Source organism: Microcebus murinus, chromosome 9 (genome assembly GCF_040939455.1).
Source record: "Microcebus murinus isolate Inina chromosome 9, M.murinus_Inina_mat1.0, whole genome shotgun sequence".
Lineage (NCBI taxonomy): Eukaryota > Metazoa > Chordata > Mammalia > Primates > Cheirogaleidae > Microcebus > Microcebus murinus.
In genome coordinates, this window is record NC_134112.1 from 72,019,173 (window position 1) to 72,046,547 (window position 27,375).

Here is a 27,375-nt window from a genome sequence, read left to right on the forward strand (position 1 = left end):
ACAGATGAATAATCTGAGGCTCAGAGGTTAAAGGACTAGGTTAAAGGCTAAATGGACAAGACTTTTAATTAGCAGGGAACGGACTCAAACAGAGGTTAGATACTTTGAAAATTCTACAAGCAAAACAAAATAAAGCAACCTGTATTTTAACATATTTTGTTTTTCTAGCTGTAGAGTTTGGAGATACATTGTAAATTATGTATGTAGGAAAAAGAAACCCCAAATTGGTACTTACTCTAGTTTTTACACTTCGGTCAGTTCCAGCTTCCAACAAGAGTTTAATACATTCTTTATTTCCATTTTTACAGGCCAGGTATAGAGGTGTCTGTCCTCCATCAGCAGCATGATTAATGTTAGCATCATATGCAATTAATAATTCTACACACCTAAATGCAAGATTATGATTAATTACATAAAAACTGAGTTTGACCTCTGAAGCCCCACATGACTGATATTAAATACAGAAAATACTAAAGCAATTCTGCTTCTTTATATACATCCCTTTTCTTGATATATACCAGTTATTATGGATCTTATTATATGAATACTATTTTTTCACAAGGCTAGAAAGTATAACTTAATCACAAAACTTAATGACTAATGAAAACTTAAAATAATGATCAAGTGCTAATAACACCTGCTTTATGACACTTCTTGTAACCAACTTGTAAAAGTGGAGTCCTTGGAATATGTTTGACTTATGGGGATGAACGGTTTAACTGTTCTTGATACATACATATTTTTTGGGTTCAAAATAGTTGGAACCTTGAAAACAGTCAGGCAGCTGAGTCATTCTGAGATTTTCACTTGAGAAAATAAAATAATTATAAATAGCATAGACAGCAGGGCACCATGTGCCTCCTCTATGAAAGGCAGCAGAAAGGCTGAGGAAAGGGTTGCCTTGGGGAGAAAAGACAGCAGAGGTTGTCCTGTCTCCTGAAGAGGGTCTAGTTGATGACGAAAAAGACAGCTAAGCAGAAACTCACTGGCCCAGAATCAAAGAGGAAAGAAATGAGGTAAAGTCAAGACTTTGCTACCTTTAGTAACTACGTAGCTAAACATCCAGAGCCTGAGTTTGTAAAATTATTTGAGAATAAACTTAGAAAAGAGGGCTAAATCATAATCAAATTAAGCAACAATTCACTTCATCTTCTTTTTAAACTCAGATGCATATTTTTTGTTTTCCTTGGCAGTATATGATATATATATATATATAGTAAATAAGTGACATATGGATATCATACACATTTACATTAATTGATCCCTGGATTTCCCCAGGGTTCTTCCTTTTTGCAAAGCTATCTATGCCTCCATTCCTGTAACTGTTATACTTTCCAAGCAAATGCACCTACAGATTGCCCAATGATAGGCGCAGGAAAAAGCATAGCCCAGGAGGAGAAATCCCTTCTGAAAGACTCAGGATACATCCAAAAGGTAACAGCAAAATCAGTGACTACGGTTCTCAATAACAAACTCGGGGTGGTGAGATATATGTTAGCTATGAAGAATAAATAAGTAAAAATGTTTTCTGAATCTTTAAAAATTTATGCTTGCAATAAATAACATTGATATGAACCCTAAAACTCATATTTCAAGAATTCTATAATTTGTTAAAAAACCATTTCTATTAAGACAGTTGGCTATAAAATTTGAAAACAGCTTGCATTCCCCACAACCTGCCATTTCAGCATGGGCAAAGAAAGCTATTTAGCTATTTTTTATTTTATTATTAAAATATGACTTTTAATTTTAAAAAGTCATGCTTGTATCTGACTTAATAAGCTCCTGTAGAATTCATTAAAAGTTATTTTAATTAGTAGGCTTTCCTTGGTCTTATGCTCAAATGATTTTCAGTATGTAAAATTCCTGCTTCAATTTTTTTTTTAAATAGTAAAACAAGATGAATAATTAGGATTTAATACTGAGTAAATTACCACTAGGAAGTTAAGATTATTGCAGATAATATAATCCTATGTTTTACTTTTAATGCCATCATAAGTAAGATTTGGGGGGTTGGAGTGGTAGAAAATAGTGAACAACAAACTTCTCAGTAGTCCCTTATCTCACGATATATGTGTAGATAGCTACAGATTATCTTCTTCAGAAGCACATTCATTTGCGTGCAGTTTGGTCACAACATTGCTCTCTTTTTCTACTCCCTCATATTTAAATACTTAACTCTTATTAAGAACAACAATTTAGGATCCTACTTTGTATTTAAATCCTCAAATACCAAATGCGGTCAGTGAATTTATTTGCCAATGGATTTTAAGCACTGGTTTACACATTTGGCCAGAACTAAAATATGTGTGCAAATTATAAAAAGAGGCTCTTTCCATAGGGGGAAGAAAAAAAAGAATTAAGAGCATCACTTACTCGAAATGTCCCTGAGCAGCTGCAGCACACAAGGGTGTGAAGCCATTTTTATCAGCAGCATTGACTTGGGCTTCTGCATTCAGCAGCAATCTCACACAGTCTGTGGATTTTAATAGAAAGCCATGTAAGTTCCCCATTTGGAGTTAGGATGAGCCAAATCTCATACACTCTATAGATAGATTCTAAACCCAAAGGGCCTCTCCCTGCATAGTTAATCTGACAATGCTATCCTGGTGGACACAAGACTCTGCAGACTATTTTACAGGGAAAGCAGCCTCTTTTACCAAAGATTATAATACCCCAGACTCAAAAACTAAGATATGTGTGTGTGTGTGTGTGTGTGTGTGTGTGTGTGCGCGCGCGCGCGTGTGCGTGCACGCACATGCTTTGGGAAGAGTTGCTGATGAGTAAAAGGAATGCCATGTGCCAGATTTTTCCACCAGCCTATGCCAGGAAATAATGTTCTTAGATGGAGAACCAAATTTATTTACCAAATTGAAATACCATTCTTTGTATTTAAATAGTTAAATTCTGATTTTATGATGTTTAATTTAATCTTTAAAATGCTTTTGTATGGTGGCCATCCTACCCTTAATGGCATGAATGAGGACAAAAAAGAGCCCACAGAAAGTCACCTAACTCAGGAGTAAATATCACCCAGATGTCACATTCCTCATGTGTCTTACTAGATTTCTCTATATTACAGAAAATCCATACAGTGTTATGAAGAATTCTAAAGTACTTTAGAAATAATGAACTATCTTAGCTCACTAGAATCTTCCATTTATCTGAATTAATCAACAATCATATGGCTCACATATGCAATGCTATTTGACTTTGCATTTGCGGTCAAATCATCTTTTTCTGTACTACCATATGTTTTGGTATATTTGACTACAGGATTTGCATTTTAAAGAACCAGAATAATTCCCAGTCCTCATTGATATGCTTTTTATAGTTATATAACTTCTCAGTTCTCTTTAAAAACTCAATAACTATAAATTGTTCCAGCTACAGAACAATTTTAGACCCATGACCTTTACTAACTAGTAAAACTTTCCCTCTCCATAGCATGTAGCATTAAAGCCCCAATGCTTTGACTTTCTCACACATCAGGTATTTCTAACAGACAAATGAGGGCTATTTTGTCCTGACCAAAATGAGAACAGATGGAAGGCTTTATTCTAAAATGTGCTTCACAATTACTAGACCCCAAATTTCTACATGCACAAGACATTTCATGGTGCATAAAGCAAAGATTACTTTTTACCAGCTGCAGTAAAATTTTAAATTAAGGAACTGTACAATTTGGATTTTTAATGTTTATAAAAACGTTTAAATCTCATGTAAAAAAAATTATCCACTATTACCTGTAAGAGAAAATAGAACCAAAATGAACCTTCTGCACAGAACAGTGATTACAAGTACTTTTGATTTTCCACCTTTCACAAGCGTGTGGTATAAGTTCTTGCCATTTTTACCTGTATGTCCATTCTTAGCAGCAGAATACAAGGCAGAATGGCCATCTTCACAGGAGTAATTAATGTCCAGTCCTTCTTCATTAAGCAGCATTGATAATAAAGTGACATTTCCCTGGGCAGCAGCTTGCTGAAGAAGGGTGGGCCTGCCAGCCAGGGGGGCAGGACCACCACTCATTAGCAAAGGGGTTAGGGAGGGTGACCAGCCTGTAGGTTAAAGTGACCCTTGTTAGAGAGTAGAAGCAAGAACAAGAGACAGATATTACCCTTTCCTCTCTGAATTATGCACAAACATGTGAACATGTATTCCTAGAGGATTATGCGGTTTCTAACATTATCAATCTGTTAATATTTACTTAGCATGAATCTGTACTGTTATTTCAGATCTTATATCTGCTGCTAATTAAATTAATACACATGGTGACAAATTATTTTTAGTTGTCAGTCTTGAACAGATAAGTGTTAAAGTGGGGACTGGTTTTAGGAAACTAAGATGGCTGTCTCACTTTTAAAAGTTCAAATTCCTTTTCGGCATTTCAAAACAATTTGAATTTTAAAATTATGTAAAGGTTTCCTCAATTTCAGTATCAATCTGAAAAAGTGAACTGATATTATTAGGTATAAAACAGAAATAATTATAAGAAATAGAGATTTTTCTTTTTCAACTATGTTTCCATGGTACTTAATTATACATTTTATATAAACCATTTACATAAATATTAACATGGACCAAATGCAGTCAAGGAGTCTATTCACATTCCTTGAATTCACTTATTCAACTACTACTCAGTATTAAGAGGTAATAGAAATACAACATACATAATTGGATTCAGAATACAGTAGCACAAATATTCAATACACAATTTTGAAGACTGTATCATCTGGGCATCTTTACAACATGCCTAATCAACTTTTAATCAGCTACCATAACCAAACCCTCTACTACTATACAGCTTTAACAAAAATCATAAGTTATCATAGTTAGATATTTCTCATCAGTATTTAGCAGCTTTGGAAGAGAATCTGTTAAGTGTGTGAAGTCGGCTGCATATAGCATGGAAAATTTTCTGAATTCTTCCTTGATCAAAAGGCTGTAAAAACAGTAAAGTAAAAATGTTTATTTAATGTGATATATAAATATTTGTGTATTTTAGGCTTAAATACAGTGAACTTTCAAAATAAGTCATTTTCCTTTTTTTCCTTACAGGGTCCTAATACCTCTAAGTAACGTTGTGCATATGCACACATATTCATTCCTCAAGGCACACTTTCTACATATATATGGTAACACCTCTTTAGTAACATACAGTAGATGGATATTTTATATTCCCTGTACATTGGTATCAAGATAATATTCTAGGTATGTGGGTATCATATTAATATGTAATACTCAAGTATGATTAAATTCTAAATTATTGGCCTTAATTTTAATAAATATTAAAAGGGTACATATCAAAGGAATTTCTCAGTATTTTTTAAATTCTTTATTAAAAAACAAAACAAAGCTAATTATACAAATGAAACTACACTGCTTAATAAAGCTGGATATGTCCTCATAACCAGTTATTTGAATTTATGAATTTATTATTTTTATCCTATTAGGACTAGTGACATACAAAATTAAAATCTTCATAAAATTCAGTATTTATCTAAACTTTACAATATTTTTCCATTGATATTCATTAGCTCTTCTTAGAAAAGTAGTATTTTTACTTCATACTTACAAGAAGGCTCCTCTCTGGTACATTTTACCTTTTGTATTTTCTTAAAAACAAACAAACAAAAAAACAGGCCCACAAAAATTAAATCAGTACTTATTAGAAATGAATGATAAACAGAGAAATTATAAACACCAAGGTATAAAACCTTGACCGCAAAGCAAACAGGCAATACGAAGGCATCACAGTATAGTCCTCTGTGAAACAGGAGGGAATATGGTTCACACTGTCAGCCTCTCTCTCTCTCCACCCACATTTTAGATCACATCCAAGGGATCTTGGTTATTGATATTCTTTTACGAATATCAACACACACACACACACACACACACACTTTTTTTTTTTTTTTAAGAGATGGGGTCTTGTTCTGTCAAACAGACTGGAGTAGAGTGGCGTGATCATAGTTCACAGCAACCTCAAATGCCTGGGCTCAAGTGATCCCTCTGCCTCAGCCTCCCCAGTAGCTGGGACTGTAGGCACAGATGCCTGGCTCGTTTTTTTTTAAGAGACAGGGTCTTGCTATGTTGCCCAGGCTGATCTCAAACTCCTGGCCTCAAGCGATCCTCCCACCTCAGCCCCCAACAGTGCAGAGATTACAGGCATCAGCTACCATGCCTGGCCCTAACACATGTATATTAAATGGTTTGCTATTCTTTTGGGGTTTGTTTTTACTTTTCTTTTTTTCACCACAATTCTAGGCTTGGATGGGGGAACAATTTAAATATAAATATATTTTTCAATTGCTTTATATGGAAATATTCAATTATGGCTATAATTTCCTGGGAAACCCTATTTTTAAAAATAAGTTTCCTTCACATTTTTTTCTCAATCTTTAGACCATTCAAGAGTCTTATAGTTCTCTTTCTGTTATATAGAACTACAGGAGATATACTGGTTTCCTTATTTTCTTAGAGGACTGCAATCATATTTTTTAAATCTTTACAAAAGAGAAACACTTTATAGACATCAAGTATTCTTAAAATTTAAAATGTTATACCTACACTATCATTTTCAATTTTCTCTAGCACAGACAAGTTTGTTATTTTAATAAATCCTACCATAGATATAAAACTTCAGCATGACACCTTTCATCTGAAATTCCCAACGATAAAAATGGTAATATTTAGTTAATAATGACAGAACAGACCTGTATCCATACAGCTACTCTAATGATGTTAGCAAAGGTCATTCAGCTTTGCAGTGTCGTATGCAAACATTAGTAAAGGTGAGCATCTTGCACAACATGCCATGAGGAAGGGAACAGACCGAACATGCAATAGCAGAGGGAAGAGGTGTTGAGAACAGCTTCTGGCATCAGCTTCAGAGGGTAGAGAGGTTAATGTCATAGCCCAGATCATTCTTGTTTTTTGATTTGCCTTTAAGCCAATCATACACGGAAAATAATGTTTTAAAAGATATATTTAACTAAGGAAAAAAGTATGAATCAAATGAAATAAAATGTGTCAAATTAAAAAAAAGAAAACAGAAAAAAATTCCAAGAGTATGGGAACTCAGTTGCTTAGAATGATTTTCAATTTAGGCTTCTGTCCATCTAACATTTGAAATGTTTTCATTTGACAAGTTCAAGAGGAACAAGAAATTCTAATTCATTTAGAATTTAAAACATTATTTAAAAATTTAACATTAGGCCATAAAAGTTGCCAGTAGAGTTAGGGTAATTTACAATGCAAGTCATTAAAATGGTAACTGCTGTCATTCTAATTCTCCTTGGTGATTTAAGGCATAATTGTCACAGATACAAGCTGACATGGAAATACAGAATTTTAGATTTTGAAAGATTATGGATCTAGAGGTTCTCCAAGGAGGGAGAGGTAGAGGTAGTGTACTGTTGTTTGAAAATTCATCAGGCAAGTTAAAGAAATCTTTTTTGTTTGAAAATATTATTATTTTGGGGGAGATTCAATGCTTTCATTTTTAGATGGAAAAGCTAATGACTCAGAGAGAATTTGTTCCCTTTGGTGATAACTAGACAGAGGGAGAAATGGACTAATTCTGCCTTTTTACACTCAGTTCAGTGCTCATTTGATCACTGACATTGGAATAGACATCTGCCAGGTATTTGGCAGATGTGCTCCGTCCCCATGCTCTGCCCTTGGCGACACCAGTGGTTATTAGTGGCTATTGAGAAGGTTAATACCCTTCAGTAGGTTCATGACCCAGAGAGGCACAAGGTCACCCAGGCACAGACAGGTTAGGAAGCCGGATGGAGGGAGTCCTGGTGCTTCCTGGTTTCAATGGTCATGGTGACAAAAAATAGGGGCAATCTAAATGGAAAACAGATTTGAAATCCTGTATCTTTCATCCACAGTAGAGTTATACAGTTATACCTCCCCATTATATAAGTGTAATAACATATCCATTCCCCAAAGCTATTAGTTGCTCAGTCAACACTTGCTGAATGACTATGGACATTTTCCCCTAATGAGCCACATCTTATAATCAAATGGTCATAGAATCCTGTTATCCTACCAAAGGTGATCCCCCCAGTTCTGAGAACATTTTGGCCAAACTGCAAAAATCAGAGAATAGAAAATAAGAAAGTAGTTTCACTTATCTTCAGTGGCTGCTATTTCTTTGGTATACTATTTATAGTCTTTTGCTCTCCAAACACAAGCAAAGAGAATTTTTCAGAGGAGTTATGGCTCTTTTATCAAAAATTCCACTATATTCTAGGCAGGTCATTCTGGTGAATACATAATAGATTAGGAATTGCCCATTTTAAAAGTTAACTTAAAATCCTGCTGACAAAATGCTCCTCAGTCATATATCTTTGTTGTAAAGCTTCTCTAAAACCAAAAGGATGTTTGCAGCTGGACCCTGGACCACAGTAACAAGCGAGGCAACAACTGGCAAAGTCTCAAGATATCAAAGTAAAGATGGCTTAGTATCTTTTTAAAAAATTGATAAAACTTCTATCTCCTATAAAGTTTCTGTTCTTTAGTGTAGGCATTTATGTTAGTATCTCTGCCCCTGCTCCAAACATTTCTGGAACTTGTATTTTGTGGCTGCCCAAGATCTTACAGGTCATTCTCTGATTCTCCTGAATGGTATCAAAAATTCCTTTTTCTAAGGGTGGATTTAATTAGTGAGAAATGGCCAGCATTATTTTAGGTCATGAGAAGGGTTGTCCAGCTCATTAAAACCATTTTGGATCAAAAATATGGAAAGCTGAATGCCTGTAAAGACATCACAAAATAAAGTAAAGTCAATTCTAAAGCAAATTCTCAAAAATGCTTTAAGTAACAGCATCATTGAAGCAGTGACATCACCTCTATTGATTGCTTATGCTGTTCTAAGTTCAATACCATGCCCTCTCACACATGATAGCATTTAATCCTCCTAACAGCTACCGACCCCAAGTGAGTAGCATAAGCTCCACAGTAAGGAAGAAAAATCTTACAAAGTTCAAGAAAAGTCACCAAAAACACAGTTGCAAATGGCAGAGCTTAGATTTCAAAGCGGATCTAATGTCAAAATCCATGCTGTTTCCAGTTCTCAATTTTGCCCCTCGAAATATGGATATAGCCCCACAAAGAGCTTAATCTCAAGGAAACAGCCTGTAATTGGACAAGTCCTGGTGTACGGCTTTCATTACCTGATAATTAGCAAGTATAGTGCTGTTTTTCTCTTCCTCTCTCCCCCTTCTAAGCTTTAAAAGTAACATTATTCAAACCTTCCTTTAATTTTTAACATTCTCTCTCATTAGAACCAACGGTCTCCACTAACCACTAAGATCCCATGGTAGGAGAGACTTCTCCAAAGCTTTACCAGAACTTTGGCACCATAATGTTATTTTAGAGCCACGTTTGCTCAGTGAACTAATCCAGTCGTGTCAATAAAAAGCAATGCTTCCTTTAGCACTGTATCACAAAAGGGACAAAATCCAGTTCTTTGTTCAAGAGTCCCAGATTCAGTGACTTCATAAACCACATCTGAAATGGAAACCTTCTGTAATATAGTCCACATGCTATATTATCCATCTGTGCTAAACTGTTGGAAGATGACAGCTCTAAATAGGGTATACAGCTTTTGAAATAAACTAAACTTAGATTTATAAATATTCACATTCCAGTTTTGAGGGTAAATAACCTTAACAAACTGATATTAAAACCTAGAATATCCCAATTATAGAGCAAATCTAATCAATTTGATAATCTAGACTAGTATTAATAATTACCTCTAAGTTTGTCATTTCATCTCAGAAGGGAGAGAACTGAACACATACTATCTCATAACTCAATGATACTGAGGTTTTGTAAGATAAATATCTGAGAAGACAAAATATTCTTTCTTCTCGTGTAAATTTTTTGTCTCTTTAAATTAATGGTCTCCACATGCTTCAAAGCCACTATTTTCAGGTTATTTTAAACGAAGAAAGCACTTAGCGTAACCAAACTGCAATTCGTTATAGCAAGATGAATCACCATACCCTGGAGTCTTTAAAGAAAAATACAAAAAAAGAGAGGAAAGAAATAGGGGTGGGGGGAGTGTACCAAATTAAAAAAACAAAAAAGTTTCAAAGCAATGTGAAGGAAATCAAGGCAAGTGAGAGGATAGGCCACATTCTTTATAAAAGGGTATAATATTTCAATCCCTTTACCTGATGCTGTTACCAGGAGGCTGTCTGAGGCACCTGGTCTACAGGATGAGGCACTAACGGGGTTTATGGAAGAGCGAAAGGCAGTGGTGGTAGGAATGACAAGGGAACTGTCTGAACATGCAGGTTGGTTCAGTCCAGGGGTTTCAGCAGGCCAGGCACCCACCTGAGACGTGGCCAGGGCTGAAACAGCACAGCCTGCAGGTGCCACAGTTAAATCTATGGATGGTTTTGGTGGCAGCTGAGGGGAGGATGATTTAGGGAGGTTCTCCTCACTTATTACCCTGTTCCCTTGTGGCAAACTGGAAGGAGGCGAAGCCACAGTTTTGTTATCGACTTTGGCCCCTGCGTTCGAGGCCCTGCTGCTATCCATAATAACCTTGAGCTGGGGGTGTGGCGGAGAAGGAGTTTGGGAGAGCCCTGGCTTTTTTGGAGGGATAGGAGGAGGATTTCCTCTGTCAACTCGAGCTACACCGGGAGTCTTTAAACTGGTCCGACCGACTGGAGGGTAGGCGCCCGCGTCCCCTGTGGGGGGCGCTCCAGGCCTTGGGGCAGCACCCACTGCAGGGCTTGTAAATCTCGACAGTGCTTGGGTCACAGTATTGCGCGCTAGTTGTTTGGCCACTAGGTTGTCACGGCTCGTAGGAGAGACATCTCTCGATGGAGGGCTTTGGGTAGTGTTTCCGTTTTGGTCTGGGTCATTAGCATTGCCCTGAAATCGGAATCTAGCCGCCTGGACGCGCGGGTTGAGGCCGGGCTGCGCGGGCGCGGGTGTGCACGGCGACTGTGCGCTGTGCGCGGGGCCGAGCGCGGCCGCCACCGGGCTCTGGGCGGCGCTGCCGGGCGCGGGGGCTGTGCTGCTCGGTAGGTCTGCTGTGGAGCCCGTGCTCGGTCCGTTTTCCTCGATTCTGTTTGCACTTGCAGGTGGCAGAGAGGGTGCAGAGGAGCCCGTCAAGTCCCCGTGGGAAGCCTGCCTGTCCATCCCTGGTCTGACGTGCGCGGCATTGGCGCACACGCTCCCTTTCGCGCTCCCCGGGGAAGGCTTTCCGGGTACAGTCAAAGGTGACTTCTTCACGTGGTCAGTGCCCTCTATCGCCAGGTCTGTCTGGCAAGCAACAGACCTCGTCAGGGGCCCTTCTGTTCCCACAGATATGGACACCAGACGCCTATCTTTTGTCTTGCGTGGGAGCGAGAGGCTTGGTTTGCTGTCACTTCCCCTTTTCAGTTGCTCGATCATCTTCTTCATCTTGTCTATCTCCTCTTTGAGGTCAGTGGTGTGCGCTTCTTCTCGGTTCAGCTTGGCACGAAGCTGTTCCCGTTCGGTGTCAAACTCAGAGAGCTGTTTTTCCATCTGAGCTTCCATTTCTGTGCTTCTCCGTTTCTCGGCGGAGAGTTCCTCTTCTAACTCATTCGTCTTTTTCTTCTCCTCTTCCAGTTTGGCCATGGCTTCCTCTAGCTTCTGGGCCTCCTCGATGACTTTGCCCGAGAGCTGTTTGCACTCCTTGACCAGCATGAGGACCACCTGCTTGTTTTTGCCCCGCTCCTCCTCCAGGCGGGCAGCCAGCTTCTTGTGCTCTTGCTCCAGGGCTTGTAGCTGAAGCTTTTCCATTTCCAGCTGAAAGAAATTCACAGGAAAACCCTGATTAATACACACACTTTTCTTCTCACCAAAGAAGTGCTTTTTGTGAGATTTTTAAAATTAATTTTCTAACAATTACATGGTTTGGGTTAGCAAAGATGCCACATTTTCAAAAAGTGTTGTGATCGGATAATATTTCAAAGACCCATTAAGATGAGAAAATAGATGTAAATGGGTTTATAGAAAACATCTAAATTACAATAAAGAATTTTTTTACTCTATTGAAGTTAACTACAGAAAAAGAGAACAATAATTGGATGCTTCAGATCATGGCACAGAGTTCAGAAAGGTCTGTTTTCATAAAAATAGAGCTCTGTAAGGGAGCTGGTGATGTAAAAAAATGGTTAGTGCTCTAAAATTACAAACTCATCTCTGAGGTGCAGTATCATGAAAAGTGCTAAAAGCAGAGGACTTCAGTTAAATTCTAAGCCTCTATATTGCTGAGTATTACTTAGCTAAATAATGTAACTTCTTTGAGTTTCTTATCATGGGTTGTGAAATCCTATAAAATTGTATGTGAAAGTTCTTTGAAAACTATAAAGAGCTAAAGAATTACGTTATACTATAATCAGTATCAGCAAACCCAAAGCCTGACCTTGTCTCTTACTTTGATCCTGCTCGCTCTGGTAGCTGCACTGGCTTCCCTGGTGTTTCTTGCACATGGCCTTGGCCTCAGGGTCTTTGACTTTGCTATTTTCTCTGCCTAGAATTCCACCACATACCTTCTCTTCATAGAGCTACTGCGCTAAGCAGCGTGTGTGCTGCACAAGAGTGACCAGCAGGAAGGATAAGTGGGGCAAAACTCTATTCCTTCCCTACTCATTAAGTGTTTGCCCAGGAATGGGACTGCATCTGCCTGGAGAGGGGGTGCCTTTTCCTTCACAAAAAGGCACTGTCTGCCTACCAAAGCCATAGGTCCCTAGGATTGGCACTTTCCAGAGAAGAAACATTTTTCTAATTGATCCCCCTAGAGAGAGAAGGAGCTTTTAAAAACCTTTCTTTCTCTAGATGGGGTTTTCTAATATGCACAAAAGCACCCAACATCACAAGAGGCTGGCTGCTTTATTTCCTTTAGGACTTAACTGTCACCTTTACAGGGAGGCTTTCCTTCCCTCACCACCCTATTGAAAATGACAGTCCCTCTCACCCTTGTGTTTATCGCTCCTTGCTTGCTTAGTACCTCCGTGCCCCCATTAGAATGTGACTTCATGAAGGCCAGGACTGTGGCCTCAAGACCCAGAATGGTAGTACTGGCACACAGTGGTGCTTAATAAATTGCCGAATGCATGAATGAATGCAATTAACGTAGTTCCCCAGAAACAGCAAACTTCCAAACACTGACAGGGCTTTCTGGGTACATGGGCAGCCTTACAGCTGCACTATTCTAACACGTCCCTGCAGGTTTCTCACTTCTCTCCAGGGGAGCACCCATCATGAGGGGCTCACGAATGACAAATGACAGACACACCCAGAGCCAGGATGGCTCACAACACCTCAGCTGCCCACTAGAGACACATTCCACTGGTGGTCAATAAAGGCCTTTATGGTTCACAGAGGTTAGAGTAGATCTACCTGATTAAAGACATGGAAAGGACTTTCATTCTCCTCTAGGTGTTAAACACAAATATCCTCTCAAGAGTCAGTGCTTATTTAAGTCAGATTTTAGCAATAACAGAGGGGAAAACACTCTCGTGATCTCAGTTGTGAGGATGTGCTCCTCCTGATCCTTACCCCGTTGTGAAAATCCATTACTCCATTCCCCCGCAAAGAAAAGTCATGCGACTAAAGGGGGAAAACAGGAAAAGGGGGGCTCACATAGCCCAACTAGATATCAGAGATACTATTCATTCACTTTGGAATGCTTCTGGCTTTTATGAGCAGTTGCTGAATAGCATTGGGATGGGTCCCCTAAACAGGTGTCAGGAATACAGATAATTCCTCAAGAAGAATTACATATACACTCTATTCTGTATGAAATTTTAGGGGTTACTTCATAAGTAGATCAGTCAAGACATGAGTAACAATGATGTGGTCATAAACTATATTTATATGAGTATTTTATACATATGGGTACCTTGTAGAAAATCTGACTTATTATCAGCTAATGCACAATTAACTATTCTGAAATACACCAATAGACTGCTGTTAGAAGACATACACAAAATTAGAACTATTAAGATTTAAAATGTATTTTATATTAATCCCAACAAAAATAATCTTACAGTAATGTAAGATAAAGCACAAACTAGGTCAACTTTCAGTTTATTTTTAAAATGAGTTTCATAATTAACCTCTGAAGGTGAAGAATTTTAAGAGCTACCCTCATTTTACAAAACAACTAACTAGAGGTCACATTAGTGATTTCCCGGATGTCATATCCCGCTAATGAGTGTCATAATCATGGCATTCACTCAGGGTTCTACTTGTCTCAAGGTTTCCCACCATAGCACACTTCTTGCCCATGGTAATTCCTCACTATGGATCATCATACTTCATTTTTGAAAAACATTTTTATCTTAAACTTCGGAACCTAATTGAAGAAAGAGTTTCAACTGGAGAGCAACTACTAATCTCAGCTATTTATACAGAAAACTATACTACTATAAAAGCATCCATCATTCTTTTGTATCTTTGTCCTTCCATCACTCATGCTTTATAAATCCTAAATCAGACTAATGTCTTTTTTAATCCTACCACAGACAGCAAAGCACAGGGGAAAATTTGCAATTGATGTAGCTACACAGACATGGTTCCAAACTCAATTAACCTCTGAGCCCCAGCCGTGGATCATTCTATCTAACTTTGTTTAGCTTCCTCTACCATTTACAGGGGATATTTCAAACCTCTGCCACTTTCCCCAAAACTTCACCCAACGACCACTCAAACTGACTCTCAGTCTACCCCTACAGACTCATTTATCAAGAAAATTCAAACTAACTCACCCCTCCACGAGGCATCCTATCTCCTCCCATAAGCTTTTTATAGCCACACAAATCCATGTCCTTCCCTTCGACCTGAGGGAGAAAGGCTTCCATCTGTTCAATGTTGAACTTTCCTTCAGCAATTAACTTCATTTTCTCCCGTCACCTCTGGGACTTGCTCCATCAGTTATCATGTTGCTCTTTATAAATACTAAACATCTGGTTCTCTACAAGCTCCTTCCAATCAGTATGTAAACATACTCTCATACTTTAAAAATAATTTTTATATTAAAAAAATTCCTTGACCATTTCAGTCCAGAGACAAAATTTTTGTGCTTAAGGGACTAACAGATATAGTACAAAGTTCTGATCCCAAACTTATTAGCTGTGTGGCCTTGGTAAGTTATCTCTCTAAATATCAGTTATATATTTGTCCCTTATTTGCACAATATTGCAATACTAATAATTACTTTATGGTATTAAATGAGACAACATTTGTAAAACACATAACATAGTGCCTGGCACTAAAAAATGTTAAGTTTTCAATTCATAATACAATAGCTACTTGTGTTATTTAAAAATGTGTGACTTTGCACTGTTTTTGTCCTCTGAAAACACATTACAGGTAAACAATGATCTAGGAAATAGACCATATTAAACCTGTAGATGGATGTTTTTATAAGATAGGGATTATAATTCAACAATTATAAAGCATATCAGAAAAAAATTCCACTTCCAATAATGGAGAAGTGACATTTGTGAGACTAAATCTCCTGCAGATAATAATTATAAATCCTTGAAAAACATTAACAAATAATGCTTTAAAGGCTCTTGAGCACAATAAAAGCGGTAGAAATGGGAGAGGAGTAAACCTTCCTGTTAGAAAGGAGCCAATAGCATTGGGTGAGATTTGCCCTTGTATAGCTTTTCAACTTGAGGCAAATCCCTATCCTGGCAGCAGCAGGTCAAGCACAAGCACTGGTTATATGGGCTCGAGGAGTCAAAAGGGTGGGACTGGGGCTGCCACAATTAACTCTACCAGCAGCCTTGGTTGGTCCTCGAATTACACACTTATGAGGCAGACTGTATGCAGACTGACAGAAGGTACCTGATCAATGGCTGAGAGAACTGAGCAAAGAGTTCAGCTGTAGCCAACTGCAAGGAGATAAGAGTTTAGAGCATGAATCTAACCAGGTTAATGGCCTACTAGAACAAAATACAACTCTTCAGGAAATAAGAGAATCCAGAGTCTGTATCATAACATAACTAATGTCCAGTATACAATAAGAAATTATTAGACATACTATAAAGAAATTAAGAAGAAAAAGTGATCATAGTCCGGAGAAAGTAGTCAAGAGAAACTGGGCCCCAGATGATCGATATTGGAATTAGCAGACAAGGACCTTAAAGCAGACATTTTCAAAGAAAATATGGTCAATGAGTGAGCAGGGGGGGAATCTTGGCATAGAAATGGAAAGTATAAAAATAAGAACCAAATGAAAAATCTAGAACTGAAAAGGATAATATCTAAAGTGACACAAAATTCACTGAAAGGGCTGAATAGCAGATTTGAGAGAGCAGGAAAAAAAGGACAATGAATTTTAAAATAAAGAAAAAGAAAGTATCCAATTGAAAAAGCATAGAAAAAAATGATTCAAAAAATGAACAGCATTTCAGTGGTCTCTAGCACAGTATAAAAAGTAATCTAAATTCCACATTTGGAACTAGAGTTCCAAAAAGAGAAAAAAGAATAGTAAAGAAAAATATCTTAGAAGAAAAAATGGCTCCCAAATTCATAAATATTTGTCTTTATATCATAAATTTGATATAAAGACAAACTTACAAATCCAGGAAGCTCAGCAACTTCAAAGCAAATAAATATACAGAGAACTGTATCTAGGCACATCTTAGTAAAACTGTTGAAAACAAAGATACAGAATACGCTTGAAAGCAGACAGAAATTAAAGACACATTACATACAAAGAACCTATAACATAAATGATGGTAATGATAATTATCTCTAAAATATATGAAACAAAAACTGACAAAAATAAAGGGAGAAATAGACAAATCTATAATAATAACAATCTTCTCTCATAAAAAATCTAGATTAAAAAAGTCAGCAAGAACATAGATCTGAATAACACTAAAGAAAACCACCTGGCCATTGACATTTACAGAGCAGAACACCCCAAAACAGCAGAAGATACAGTCTTTGCAGACGCACTTGATGAGCTATTAAAAACTATCAATAGATTTCAAAAGGCTAAAATCTTACAGAACATGTTCTCTGACCACAGCAGAATTAAATTATAAATGAATGAATCAGAAGATATTTATACTATCCCTAAATTCAAAAATAAAACAATAGACTTCTAAAAAGGTTTAAGAGGAAATCACAAAATTAGATTATATTATGGGCTGAATGAAAATAAAAATACAAAAAACCAAAATTTGTTGGATTCAATGAAAGGAGGGCAGCTAAAGGCAGATAAGGCAGAGGATAGAGAGAAATTAATAGCTTTAAATGCTCACAGCAGAAGAGTTGCCTCAAATCAATCATCCATGTTTCACCTTGAGAAGCCAGGAAAAAGTAAGCAAATTAAATCCAAAGTAAGTAGAAGGAAACAAGTAACAAAGAAATCAAAGAAATAGAAAAGACAAATGACAGAGAAATTAAAGCCAATAGTTGTTTCTCATCTAAAAGATTAATAATATTGTTAAACATCTAGAAAACCAGATCAAGAAATAGAGAAAAACAAACACAAATTACAAAAACAGGAATGAAAGAAGAGATAGTACTATGTAATGAACAGATGTTAGAAGGATATTGTGCCAATAAATTCAACAAATTAAAAAAACCTCAAATTCCTCTGAAATACATAACTTTCAGAAATGACATAAAAAGACATAGAAAATTGGAATAGCTTTATATTTTTTAAAGAAATTGAATTTATGATTAAAAATGTGTCCCCAAAGAAAACTCCTAGCTTAGAAGGCTTTACTGGTGAATTCTAGCTAAAATTAAAGAAAGAAATGACACCAAACTTATATACACTCTTAGGAAATGGAGGAGGAAATGCTTCCAATTCATTTCATTTCACAAAGCAAGAACTTCCTTCGTACAAAAACAAATTTTAAAAAAATTTACCAAAAAGAATCCCTCCTACACATAGACATGAAACTCCTAACAAAACACAGGCAAACAAAATCCAGCAATATATAAAAGCAGCAATAAAAAGGTGACCAACTTCACGCCTGTAATCCTAGCACTTTGGGAGGCCGAGGCGGGCGGATTGCTCAAGGTCAGGAGTTCGAAACCAGCCTGAGCGAGACCCCGTCTCTACTAAAAATAGAAAGAAATTAATTGACCAACTAAATATATATACAAAAAAAAATTAGCCGGGCATGGTGGCACATGCCTGTAGTCCCAGCTACTCGGGAGGCTGAGGCAGAAGGATCGCTGAGCCCCGGAGATTGAGGTTGCTGTGAGCCAGGCTGACGCCACGGCACTCACTCTAGCCTGGGCAACAAAGTGAGACTCTGTCTCAAAAAAAAAAAAAAAAAAAAAAAAGGTGACCAACTAAGACTTACTTCAGGGATCCAAGTTGGTTTAATATTTGAAAATCAATTTGTGTAACTCAGCATGTTAAAAGAAAAGGAAAAACCATGATCATGTCAATAGATGCAGATAAACCATTTTACAAAATTCAAAACCTATTTGTGGTAAAAACAAAACAAAACAAAACAAAGAAACCTCTCAACGAAGTTAGAATGAAACCTCAAATGAGGTAAAGGGCATCTATACAAAGCACAGCTAACATCATACTTCATGGTGAAATATGGAATATTTTCTCCCTAAGAAAAAGGAAAAGACAGTGAAGTCCTCTGTCACTACTTTTATTCAACATTGTATTGGAGGTTCTGGTCATTGTGATAACACGCAGGGGGTGGGGCGGTGGTGTGGAGGGAGGAGAAGAGAAAGGCAGGCAGGTAATTTGGAAAGGAAGTAGTAAAATGTGCTCTATTTATAGATGCTTACCTAGAAAGTCATGTATAATAACTATAATAACTGCTAGAACTATTTAAATAATTTAGCAAGATCACAGGATATAATGTCAACATACAAAATTCAATTGAACACCTGAATACTAACAGCAAACATTTGGAAATTGCAAAACAAAAAATGATTTGCATTAGTATCAAAAAATAAAATACTTAGAAGTAAACCCAACAAAATACATGTAAGACCACTACATAAAATGTTGTTAAGAGAAATTAAAAACCTAAATAAATGGAGAAATATACTGTAATCATGGCTAGAAGACAATTTTATTAAGATGTCAATTCTTACAAAATTAGTCTACAGATTCAATGAAATTTCAATCCTTGCACACTTTTGGAGAAACCAACTACTTTTACTTTCTTTTTTTAATGGAAGGACAAAGGATCAGAATAACCAAACAATTCTGATAAAGAAAAACAAAGCTGGAAAACTTACAGTACCTGCATTAAGGCTTATATTTAACTGAAGTTCCAGTACAAGGAAGACCAATCCATGATTAAAAAGTCAGAATAGTGCTTAGTGGTTGCTTGAGTAGTTGGGGAAGGGACTTACTGGGAAGCGACTCCAAGAAACTCTGTGGTGACAGAAATATTCTATATCTTGTTAGGGGTGCAGATTACGCAGATAAATGCATTTTTAAAGCTCATCAATACATATACTTAAGATATGTGATTTTTCACTTCATGTAAATTTTTCATTAAAAATCTGTAAACAAATATTGAACTGTATACTGGTCTTTTACAGCTATATGAATTAGCAATTCTGAAACTACTATGTGTTCTGTGCTTGAATAAACAAGTAACTATATTGAAGTACAATGGAAGCTGGATTTCTCACTGTTGGAGAAGGGAGTCATAAATAGAGAAAGGACTGGAACATACCCCATGAATTTGGATTAGAATCAGAGATGTCAGTATCAGTACAAACTCATGGTTTAATACAGAGAGAGAAACAGACAAAATATAGATGTGTGTACATATGAATGTGATAAGTACATACAATTTCCTAGCTGTAGATTTGTTTCTAAATACCATTTCCCATCAAAAACAACACTACTGCTCCTGGAAGAAATGGCTAATCCCAGGATTTGGGATATGGAAAATACAAGATGAGCCTGGAGTATCTTGCTGCAAGAAAGTAAGGTAGTATTCAAAGAATGATGGGAATAGATCAAAAGAAGCCAGCTTAAAAAGGCTCCCACTGGCCAAATCTGGACAGATAGTGATAGGAAGTTTCTACCTCATAAGTTAAGAAACCGTGACTCTACATTGATGTAAATGACAAACAAGTCAAATAAAAGACACCATAGTGCAGTGGTTAAGTATGTGGACTCTAAAGGCAGACTGCCTGTGTTCAAACCAGTACTCAAAGTTGTTCAAATCTCTGTGGTCTCATTTTTCTTGTGTTTAAAACAAGGATAAGAACAGTACCTATTTACATAATATCCTAAGGATCAAATAAGTTAACTCCATAGGGAATGGCATACACTAAGTAAATGCTCTGTGAGCTCCTTACACCTCAGGTGAGTCCCTTAAGCTCTCTGGATTTAACCATGTAATCTTGAAACACCCCCTGGCTCCCCTTCCCCACTAAGAGTCCTTGATTCTCTCCTATATTGACTTCTCCTATAAAGTAACTTCTCCTATAAAGTAACTTCATGTTATTGTTTTCAGTAACAAATTTGTAAGGATTGTTCAGGTCAGCACTAGCAATAAATGTGCACTTATTCAAATTTGAGTGATCTATTAGTTTGTTCACACACTGTCAGAGCAATGTTTTAAATAACTGTTGGAGAAAAAAATATCTAATGAGCTGCTACTGTGTACAAGGAACCACACTAGAAACTACTAAGGCTACAAAATTGCATAAACTCCATTTATTTGATTCTAGGGCCTTATAAAATTTTTAAAGGGATGATCAGATTGCAGGACTATATACTAAATTAAAGAGAAACTACAAGTATATATGAATTACTGAGTTCCAGCTGACTTTGTTATATTAATATCATTGTCCAATTTATATCTACTCCTGATCCCTTTCAAGTAGTGGCTGAGGGGAATTTTGGATGGAGCAGTATCACCAAACCTTTCTGCAAAAAGCAGTGGATTGTGCAGAAGAGCAGAGAAGAACTCAGTTTTGTGGGTAGTGAGAAAGTGGGTGGTTGCTCCAAGAATAGCATCTAGATTGGGAGCCATGAATGAGGAGGCACCAAACACATGTTTTTACAGAATGAAAGGGAAAACTCTGTAGGTGGGAGCATAGCAGCAATGTAAAGGCAATTAGTTCTAATTCAAAGCAGAAAACAGAAAGGAAAGCAATTATGGTCATTTATAAAATGAGAAAACAGAGTACATGTTTGTCACACCACAAAGTACTCTCATGACATCTATGTTCCTTATTGCTTCCCTGACCCCCCAAATCTTTTAACACTCTTTGCATCCCTGACCTCTTCCCTACCTGGTTACACCAACCCACCTGGCTCAATCCTGGTAAACAAACATATAATAATAACATATTAAAAGATCTTCTTCACTTTCTTTCTTTCTTTTTTTTAAATCTCAAAGGGGCTATAGCTACCACTGAGTGATTTGGGCTCTGCAATTCTCATCTGCCCCTTCTTCTGAATTTAGAGCTTCAAGAGTGGGAAGGCAAGCCCTGGAAGCAGGGCTCTGACTCGTTTCTATTTACATGAATCAGGCAAACTGCATTCTCCTGAAAATCCCTGCTCATAACCACAGACCTCAGTCTCCAGATCCCTCTTGCTAACTGCTCTGCAATGCTCCTGGGGAATCAAAATGCATTTTGAAATGTAACAATGAATTATACAAAAAAAGACTCAAGAATGAGCTAAAATAATCATTCATGTGCAAAATGTCCTAAATACTCTTCCCCAAAATATTATTAAAGATAATTCTCAACCATGTTGTTATTGAATGAAAGTCTAGAGAGCAATTTAAATTTAAAATATATTTATATATGATAGGGTAACCATTATATAATGAGAGAGCACTGAATACAAATGGCAGAATAAAGTGCAATTGTTTATAATATGAAGAAAAAGGCATATGAAATCAAGTAAACAAAACAAATAATTTGTTCTTTTCTAACTCATTTGCCATTTCTTGGGTTGTCTAATACTGGCAATTCCTTCCTATGTTGAGAGAATTCTCCACCTTACACTTCTCCCCTATAGAAGCTAAACACGTCCAATGGTTGTTTTCTTGGTCTTCCATGTAGCTTACGCTTGGCCAATCACATGCACCTGCCTTAGGCTTCAGCTAGGAAATGAGTGCAGCAACGAAGTAGAGCCCAGGGAGGCACCACTCAGGACTCAGGAACCAGAGCAGCAATGGCAGTGTACTGTCTGGCATCAGTGGGGCGGAGGGGCAAGCTGCAACAGCCACCTCTCATCAGAAGCATCACCTGCTGTAAGAGCTGGTCCCCTAGGTTTTGACAGCCATGCTGAACCATGTTATAAGCCAACTTGTATTTCTGTGAGCCAGTCAACAAATGCATTTCTGCCTAACTCACTGACCATTGGCTTCACCTGCCCAAAACTAAGAATCCTATCTGAGGCATCTATTGCCATGCAACTCACCTAATTATATCAAGCTGCCCACCTAGAAGAAATTGTATCTAATACGTAAACCTATTTTTTAGTGTTTTTACTGGTGAAAATAATTGCTCCCCCTCTTAATTTCCTAGTTATTATTTTGGCTTCTTACTTTTAAAGCCTCTGCTTAAATTAAAAGCTCTTTCCTATTTCTGGGCTAAATTAAATTAAAAGCTCTTTCCTATTTCTGGGCTAAAAATTATGCCTTCTAAATATGAATAAAATGTTTAAAAATATATAGATTTTCTCCATACTATCCAGATAAATTGAAATGGAAATTCTATTAAAAGATGATGCACAAGATTAAAAACAAAAAAACAAATATCATTACACTCTGGGTAACTGGCTCAAAATGGGAAGTGGATTACCGGAGGCAAAGTTCCCCGTGATGATTACTCATTAGCTTATTCAAAGTGGCTTTATAGGCTCCGTCCATTTGCCAAATTGACTCTTGCCCAAATTTCCCTGGCACACAAATTACCAGACAGTTAACCCTCCTATTAGTAGTCTCAGCAGGAACCAACGCATGAATGAGCATGGAGTCTCTTCTCCTGCCCTGAGAGGCCAACCAGAGCAGCGCTCAGGCCAAATGTCTTAGAATTACCAAAGAGATATGCCCAGCGTCAGATAATAAATACTTCAATTGTAGATAATGGGGCCTTTGCTTTCCCAGACTTACACTCTGGCAGTGATTTAAAGAACTGGACCCATTTAAAATAATGGATTTTTCCCCCCTTACTGCTTTTAGATTTCTAAAGCTGCAATTTACTCTATATGCAAGCAAGGGAATGGAAGACATTTGTTTAAAATATTTACTTTCAGGGCTAAGGGTAACAGGTAATTCTGTTAAAAAGATGACTTTGGTGTTTCTGCTTTTATCGCCTGATGTGATATTTTCTTTATAAATTAAGACACAGGGTAAGAGTATGAACTGTAATTCTTCTCACACGCTATGATCTTCTGGAATAGAATATTCTTTAAGAACAAAAGGTAGCACTCCCTGTCAGAGCGACTCTTCACTGAAACTGCACAGCCAATGAATCTGGCCATAAAGGACTCCTGTATCCCTGTTATACGTGGGAGACAGACCACTGGCTCATTTTATATTAGCCTCTCAGGACCCATAGGACAGAAACAATTTCCTTTCACAACCAGCCAGGTTGGAAATGACCCAGTCATTCAGAAACAAACAGGATGTAAGTTGATTAAAAAAAGAAATCAGCTAGATAATAAAATCTTTGATTAAACTAGAAACGTTCCTTTTTTCCCCTAAAAAAGAAATAAGTAAAATGAATACATAAAGTAAAATTTAGGAAAGTATGCATTTTTTATATATTAAATGACAAAATATTTTCTTGATTTTTGATAATGCAGCATAAAATCCAGCATAAATAATTTATTATGAAATAGCTCATTTGACTCATTAAGAACATAATTGAAACTTAGGCCATCCAAGAAATACAAATGAGTTTCAGTGACATCAGCTAAAATACATTGGCTCTTGCTTGTGTGGTTTGTGGGGAGTTTTGAAAACCTCCAGAGACTTCAGTGGTTGTCTGCAGGGTTTTGTAGAGGGTTTGTAAAGTCCGGAGTAAAACTGATTTTGCCTCATATCCATGGACAGCATTTTATTCTTCCTATTTTACCCAGTGCTTTAGTTTTCTACCATGAAACATACTGAGGAAAATGTATTCAACACCTATACCAGAACAATGGCATTCATATGTTAACGTAAAGATATAATTACAGGGAAAAGACACACATCCTAAATGACAATATCATAAATATTTATAGGGTAGTGCATTCAGGTTAATTGTCAATCAAGTGTTAAATGTGAGATATCAAGTGTTCTCTGAAGGCTGGTAATGGTGGCTCATGCCTGTAATCCCAGCACTTTGGGAGGCCAAAGCAGCAGGGTCACTTGAGGCAAGGAGTTCGAGACCAGCCTGGGCAACATTCCAAGACCCATCTCTACAAAAATTTTAAAAATTAGCCAGGCATGGTAATAAGTGCCTGTAATACCAACTACTCAGGAAGCTGAGGCATAGGGATTGCTTGAGGCCAGGTGTTCAGGGGCTGCGGTGAGCTATGATCACACCACTGCACTCTAGCCTGGGTGATGGAGACCCTGTCAAAAAAAAAAATTTTTTTTTCTGAAAAAAAATAATCACAAGAAACATTTTAATGTATGCTTTAATAATGGTATAAATGTGGGGAATAACATATTATTATAGTTTTAATTCTAATCATACCAGACAGGATTAGCTTCTCTGACTTCCTCACTCTCTTTTTTAATAAAGGGAATCAACAGTCTTGGCAGAATATTGATAGGACAAATGTTAAATTTCTATTTCCTTATGGGTGATTGCACTAAGTTTTTATCAAGCTCAGTACTCTCTGAAGCATGTACTCAAGGGCAGGAAATCTGTGCATGTCGGTGGGGGATGGAGGACGGGGGGGGGGAGGGGGGGAAGCTTGGTTTAAATGAAACACATGTGAGCAAGAGGCTAGATGTCTGCAGCTGACAAAGCCATCACATCCCAGAGGTGGGTCTGACACTAACCAGGACTTTCAGATGACACATTGTGAGACTGGGTATACCACGCAAACCTTTCATTCTATTCTCTTCATGCTGTTTTGCAAAGAAATATTTAAAAACAAAATCATTTCTAATTGCAAAGAAATATTTCAGACAGAGATGGATAAAATAAGTTGGGGAGGCCACCACATGATCAGAGAGTTCTGGCTGCATTGCCAGATTACTTGCCTAGCAGCCAAGCATGTCTTAGGGAACTAGGAAGTCCAATATCAATATCGATATTTTAAAGAAAGTATTGAAGTGACTATTATGGTAAACACAATTTCTCTGTCATACTTCCTTTATGGCTTAATATTGAGTTACATTTTAAACACTTTAAGTTATATTTTTAAAGGGATACCAGACTCTGCCAGGATCTTGCACTTCTAAGTATTTACTGCAATTCTTTCTGGAAATATACTATTTAAAAATAAACAACAACCTCAGAGATGGTTTCTTCATGTGACACTGTGTTATGGGGAAAAATAACTGTTTGAAAGCCTCAATACCTTCTTTTGTCTGCTCTCAGCGGCAGCCAGCTGTGTGGCCATCCTCTCTTGCATTTTTCTGCAGTGGGCCATGACTGCTTCAAGGATGGAGAGGGGGTTGGTACAAACTGGCTTCTTCTCTTTGTCACCGGCACCTGCTTCATAGTCTCTCTGGAGTGCCAAGAATGGGTCGTTTAGATTAAATCTCCCATACCGTTCCTGGATGAATACCTCTTTCCTGCGAGCCTGTAACAAAATTAGAGAAATGTATTGAAGAAAGAAATGAAAATACACAGATATTTTATAAGAAGGTTTTGTGACTGCTTTTCCAAATAGCATTCACAACTGCTGTGAGTGATGGCTTACAACGTCAGGGGGTGAGATGCAAATGTGACCCCCATTCTCTGACTAGCTAGCATGCCATTCGGTCTGCTTTCAAATTTTCTTCAAGAATATTGTCCTTTGTATTGCAAATGATGCAAATACAGTTTTTCCCATGATGCCATACTTCCCCCCAAGGATCTAAATTTAAGGTGTAGTCTTTTCTGATTTAAAGCAAAATCAGAAATACTGATGATTAAAATAACTTTTAGCAAAAGTTCAAAAATAAACCAAATTATCTCTGTATTAACAGAATTTATATTTCAAATAATAATTATCAAGTTGTATCATAAGAAATAAATCCCCAGGCCGGGCGTGGTGGCTCACGCCTGTAATCCTAGCTCTCTGGGAGGCCGAGGCGGGCGGATTGCTCGAGGTCAGGAGTTTGAAACCAGCCTGAGCAAGAGCAAGACCTACTATAAATAGAAAGAAATTAATTGGCCAACTAATATATACAAAAAAAAATTAGCCGGGCATGGTGGCGAATGCCTGTAGTCCCAGCTACTTGGGAGGCTGAGGCAGGAAGACTGCTTGAGCCAGGAGTTTGAGATTGCTGTGAGCTAGGCTGACGCCACGGCACTCACTCTAGCCTGGGCAACAAAGTGAGACTCTGTCTCAAAAAAAAAAAAAATAAATCCCCTATACGTTTTCTATAGCCAGAAAAAAAATTATGAAGATATTTGCTAAAGAAAATACTTTGTGACATGTTTATATAAAATAAAAAATCACAATATTCATATTTTATAAAGCTTGATCAACTATAAAAGCCTTCAGAAAATTTTAAAAAGTGCTACTATCTCCTCATCATTGAAGGGCATTAAAATGTAGTTCACAGAATCCCTGGAAAGAATGCAACCTAATTACATGCTAAATGTCAGTCCATCAGTGACAAAGTTAATTTCACACCCATGTAATGAGCACCAAATGCAATTTTCTATAATTAACCTACCACCATCTCTGCATAAAATGGAAAATAGCAGAAATATATTGAAAACTAGCCACATTTTCCTAACTCAGGATATTTTGGAGTAGCCTCTAGAAAAAAATTGTTCTATGTCACTGCCAGTGGAAAAACCAAATTACAGTAAGTCAAGCTTTATTGTCAAAATGTTAAACACGTTTTAGCAGGAGATAGTACACATAGTTCCTCACTTTAAAGACAACTGCATTGAATAAGCAAACTTTTCCATTTTTAGGCCACCGTCAGCAAGCCAACAACTAGACAAACACAAGTGCTATGACAAATGGGAAAACCTAACATTCCTTTTCCTATTACCAAATTAGATTAAGAAATAAAATTTACAAAAAGTCCAGCTTCAGCATTAAATTTAAGCTAGCTTTCAAAAGGTCACTTTAAACTTAAAAGCTAACAAGGTTTATGAGTTAAAAGCATTTGGTGTTTTTAGATTCTTCAAATTCAATTACATAATCAATATACTAAGTATCACTTGAGAGATGCAATTTAGAAAGCAGTTTCATTTTGTTCACACTTACCTTAA

General features: G+C 37.2%; 1 protein-coding gene across 1 annotated transcript in view; it reads right to left on the reverse strand.

Moving 5' to 3' along the window:
* CTTNBP2 (cortactin binding protein 2) overlaps positions 1–27,375 on the reverse strand; it is a 147,817-nt gene that overhangs the window by 61,999 nt on the left and 58,443 nt on the right. The window contains 5 exon segments of the mRNA XM_012761095.3: positions 236–386; positions 2,377–2,476; positions 3,858–4,061; positions 10,194–11,805; positions 25,517–25,741. Of these exon segments, the coding sequence (XP_012616549.3) occupies positions 236–386; positions 2,377–2,476; positions 3,858–4,061; positions 10,194–11,805; positions 25,517–25,741 (2,292 nt within the window).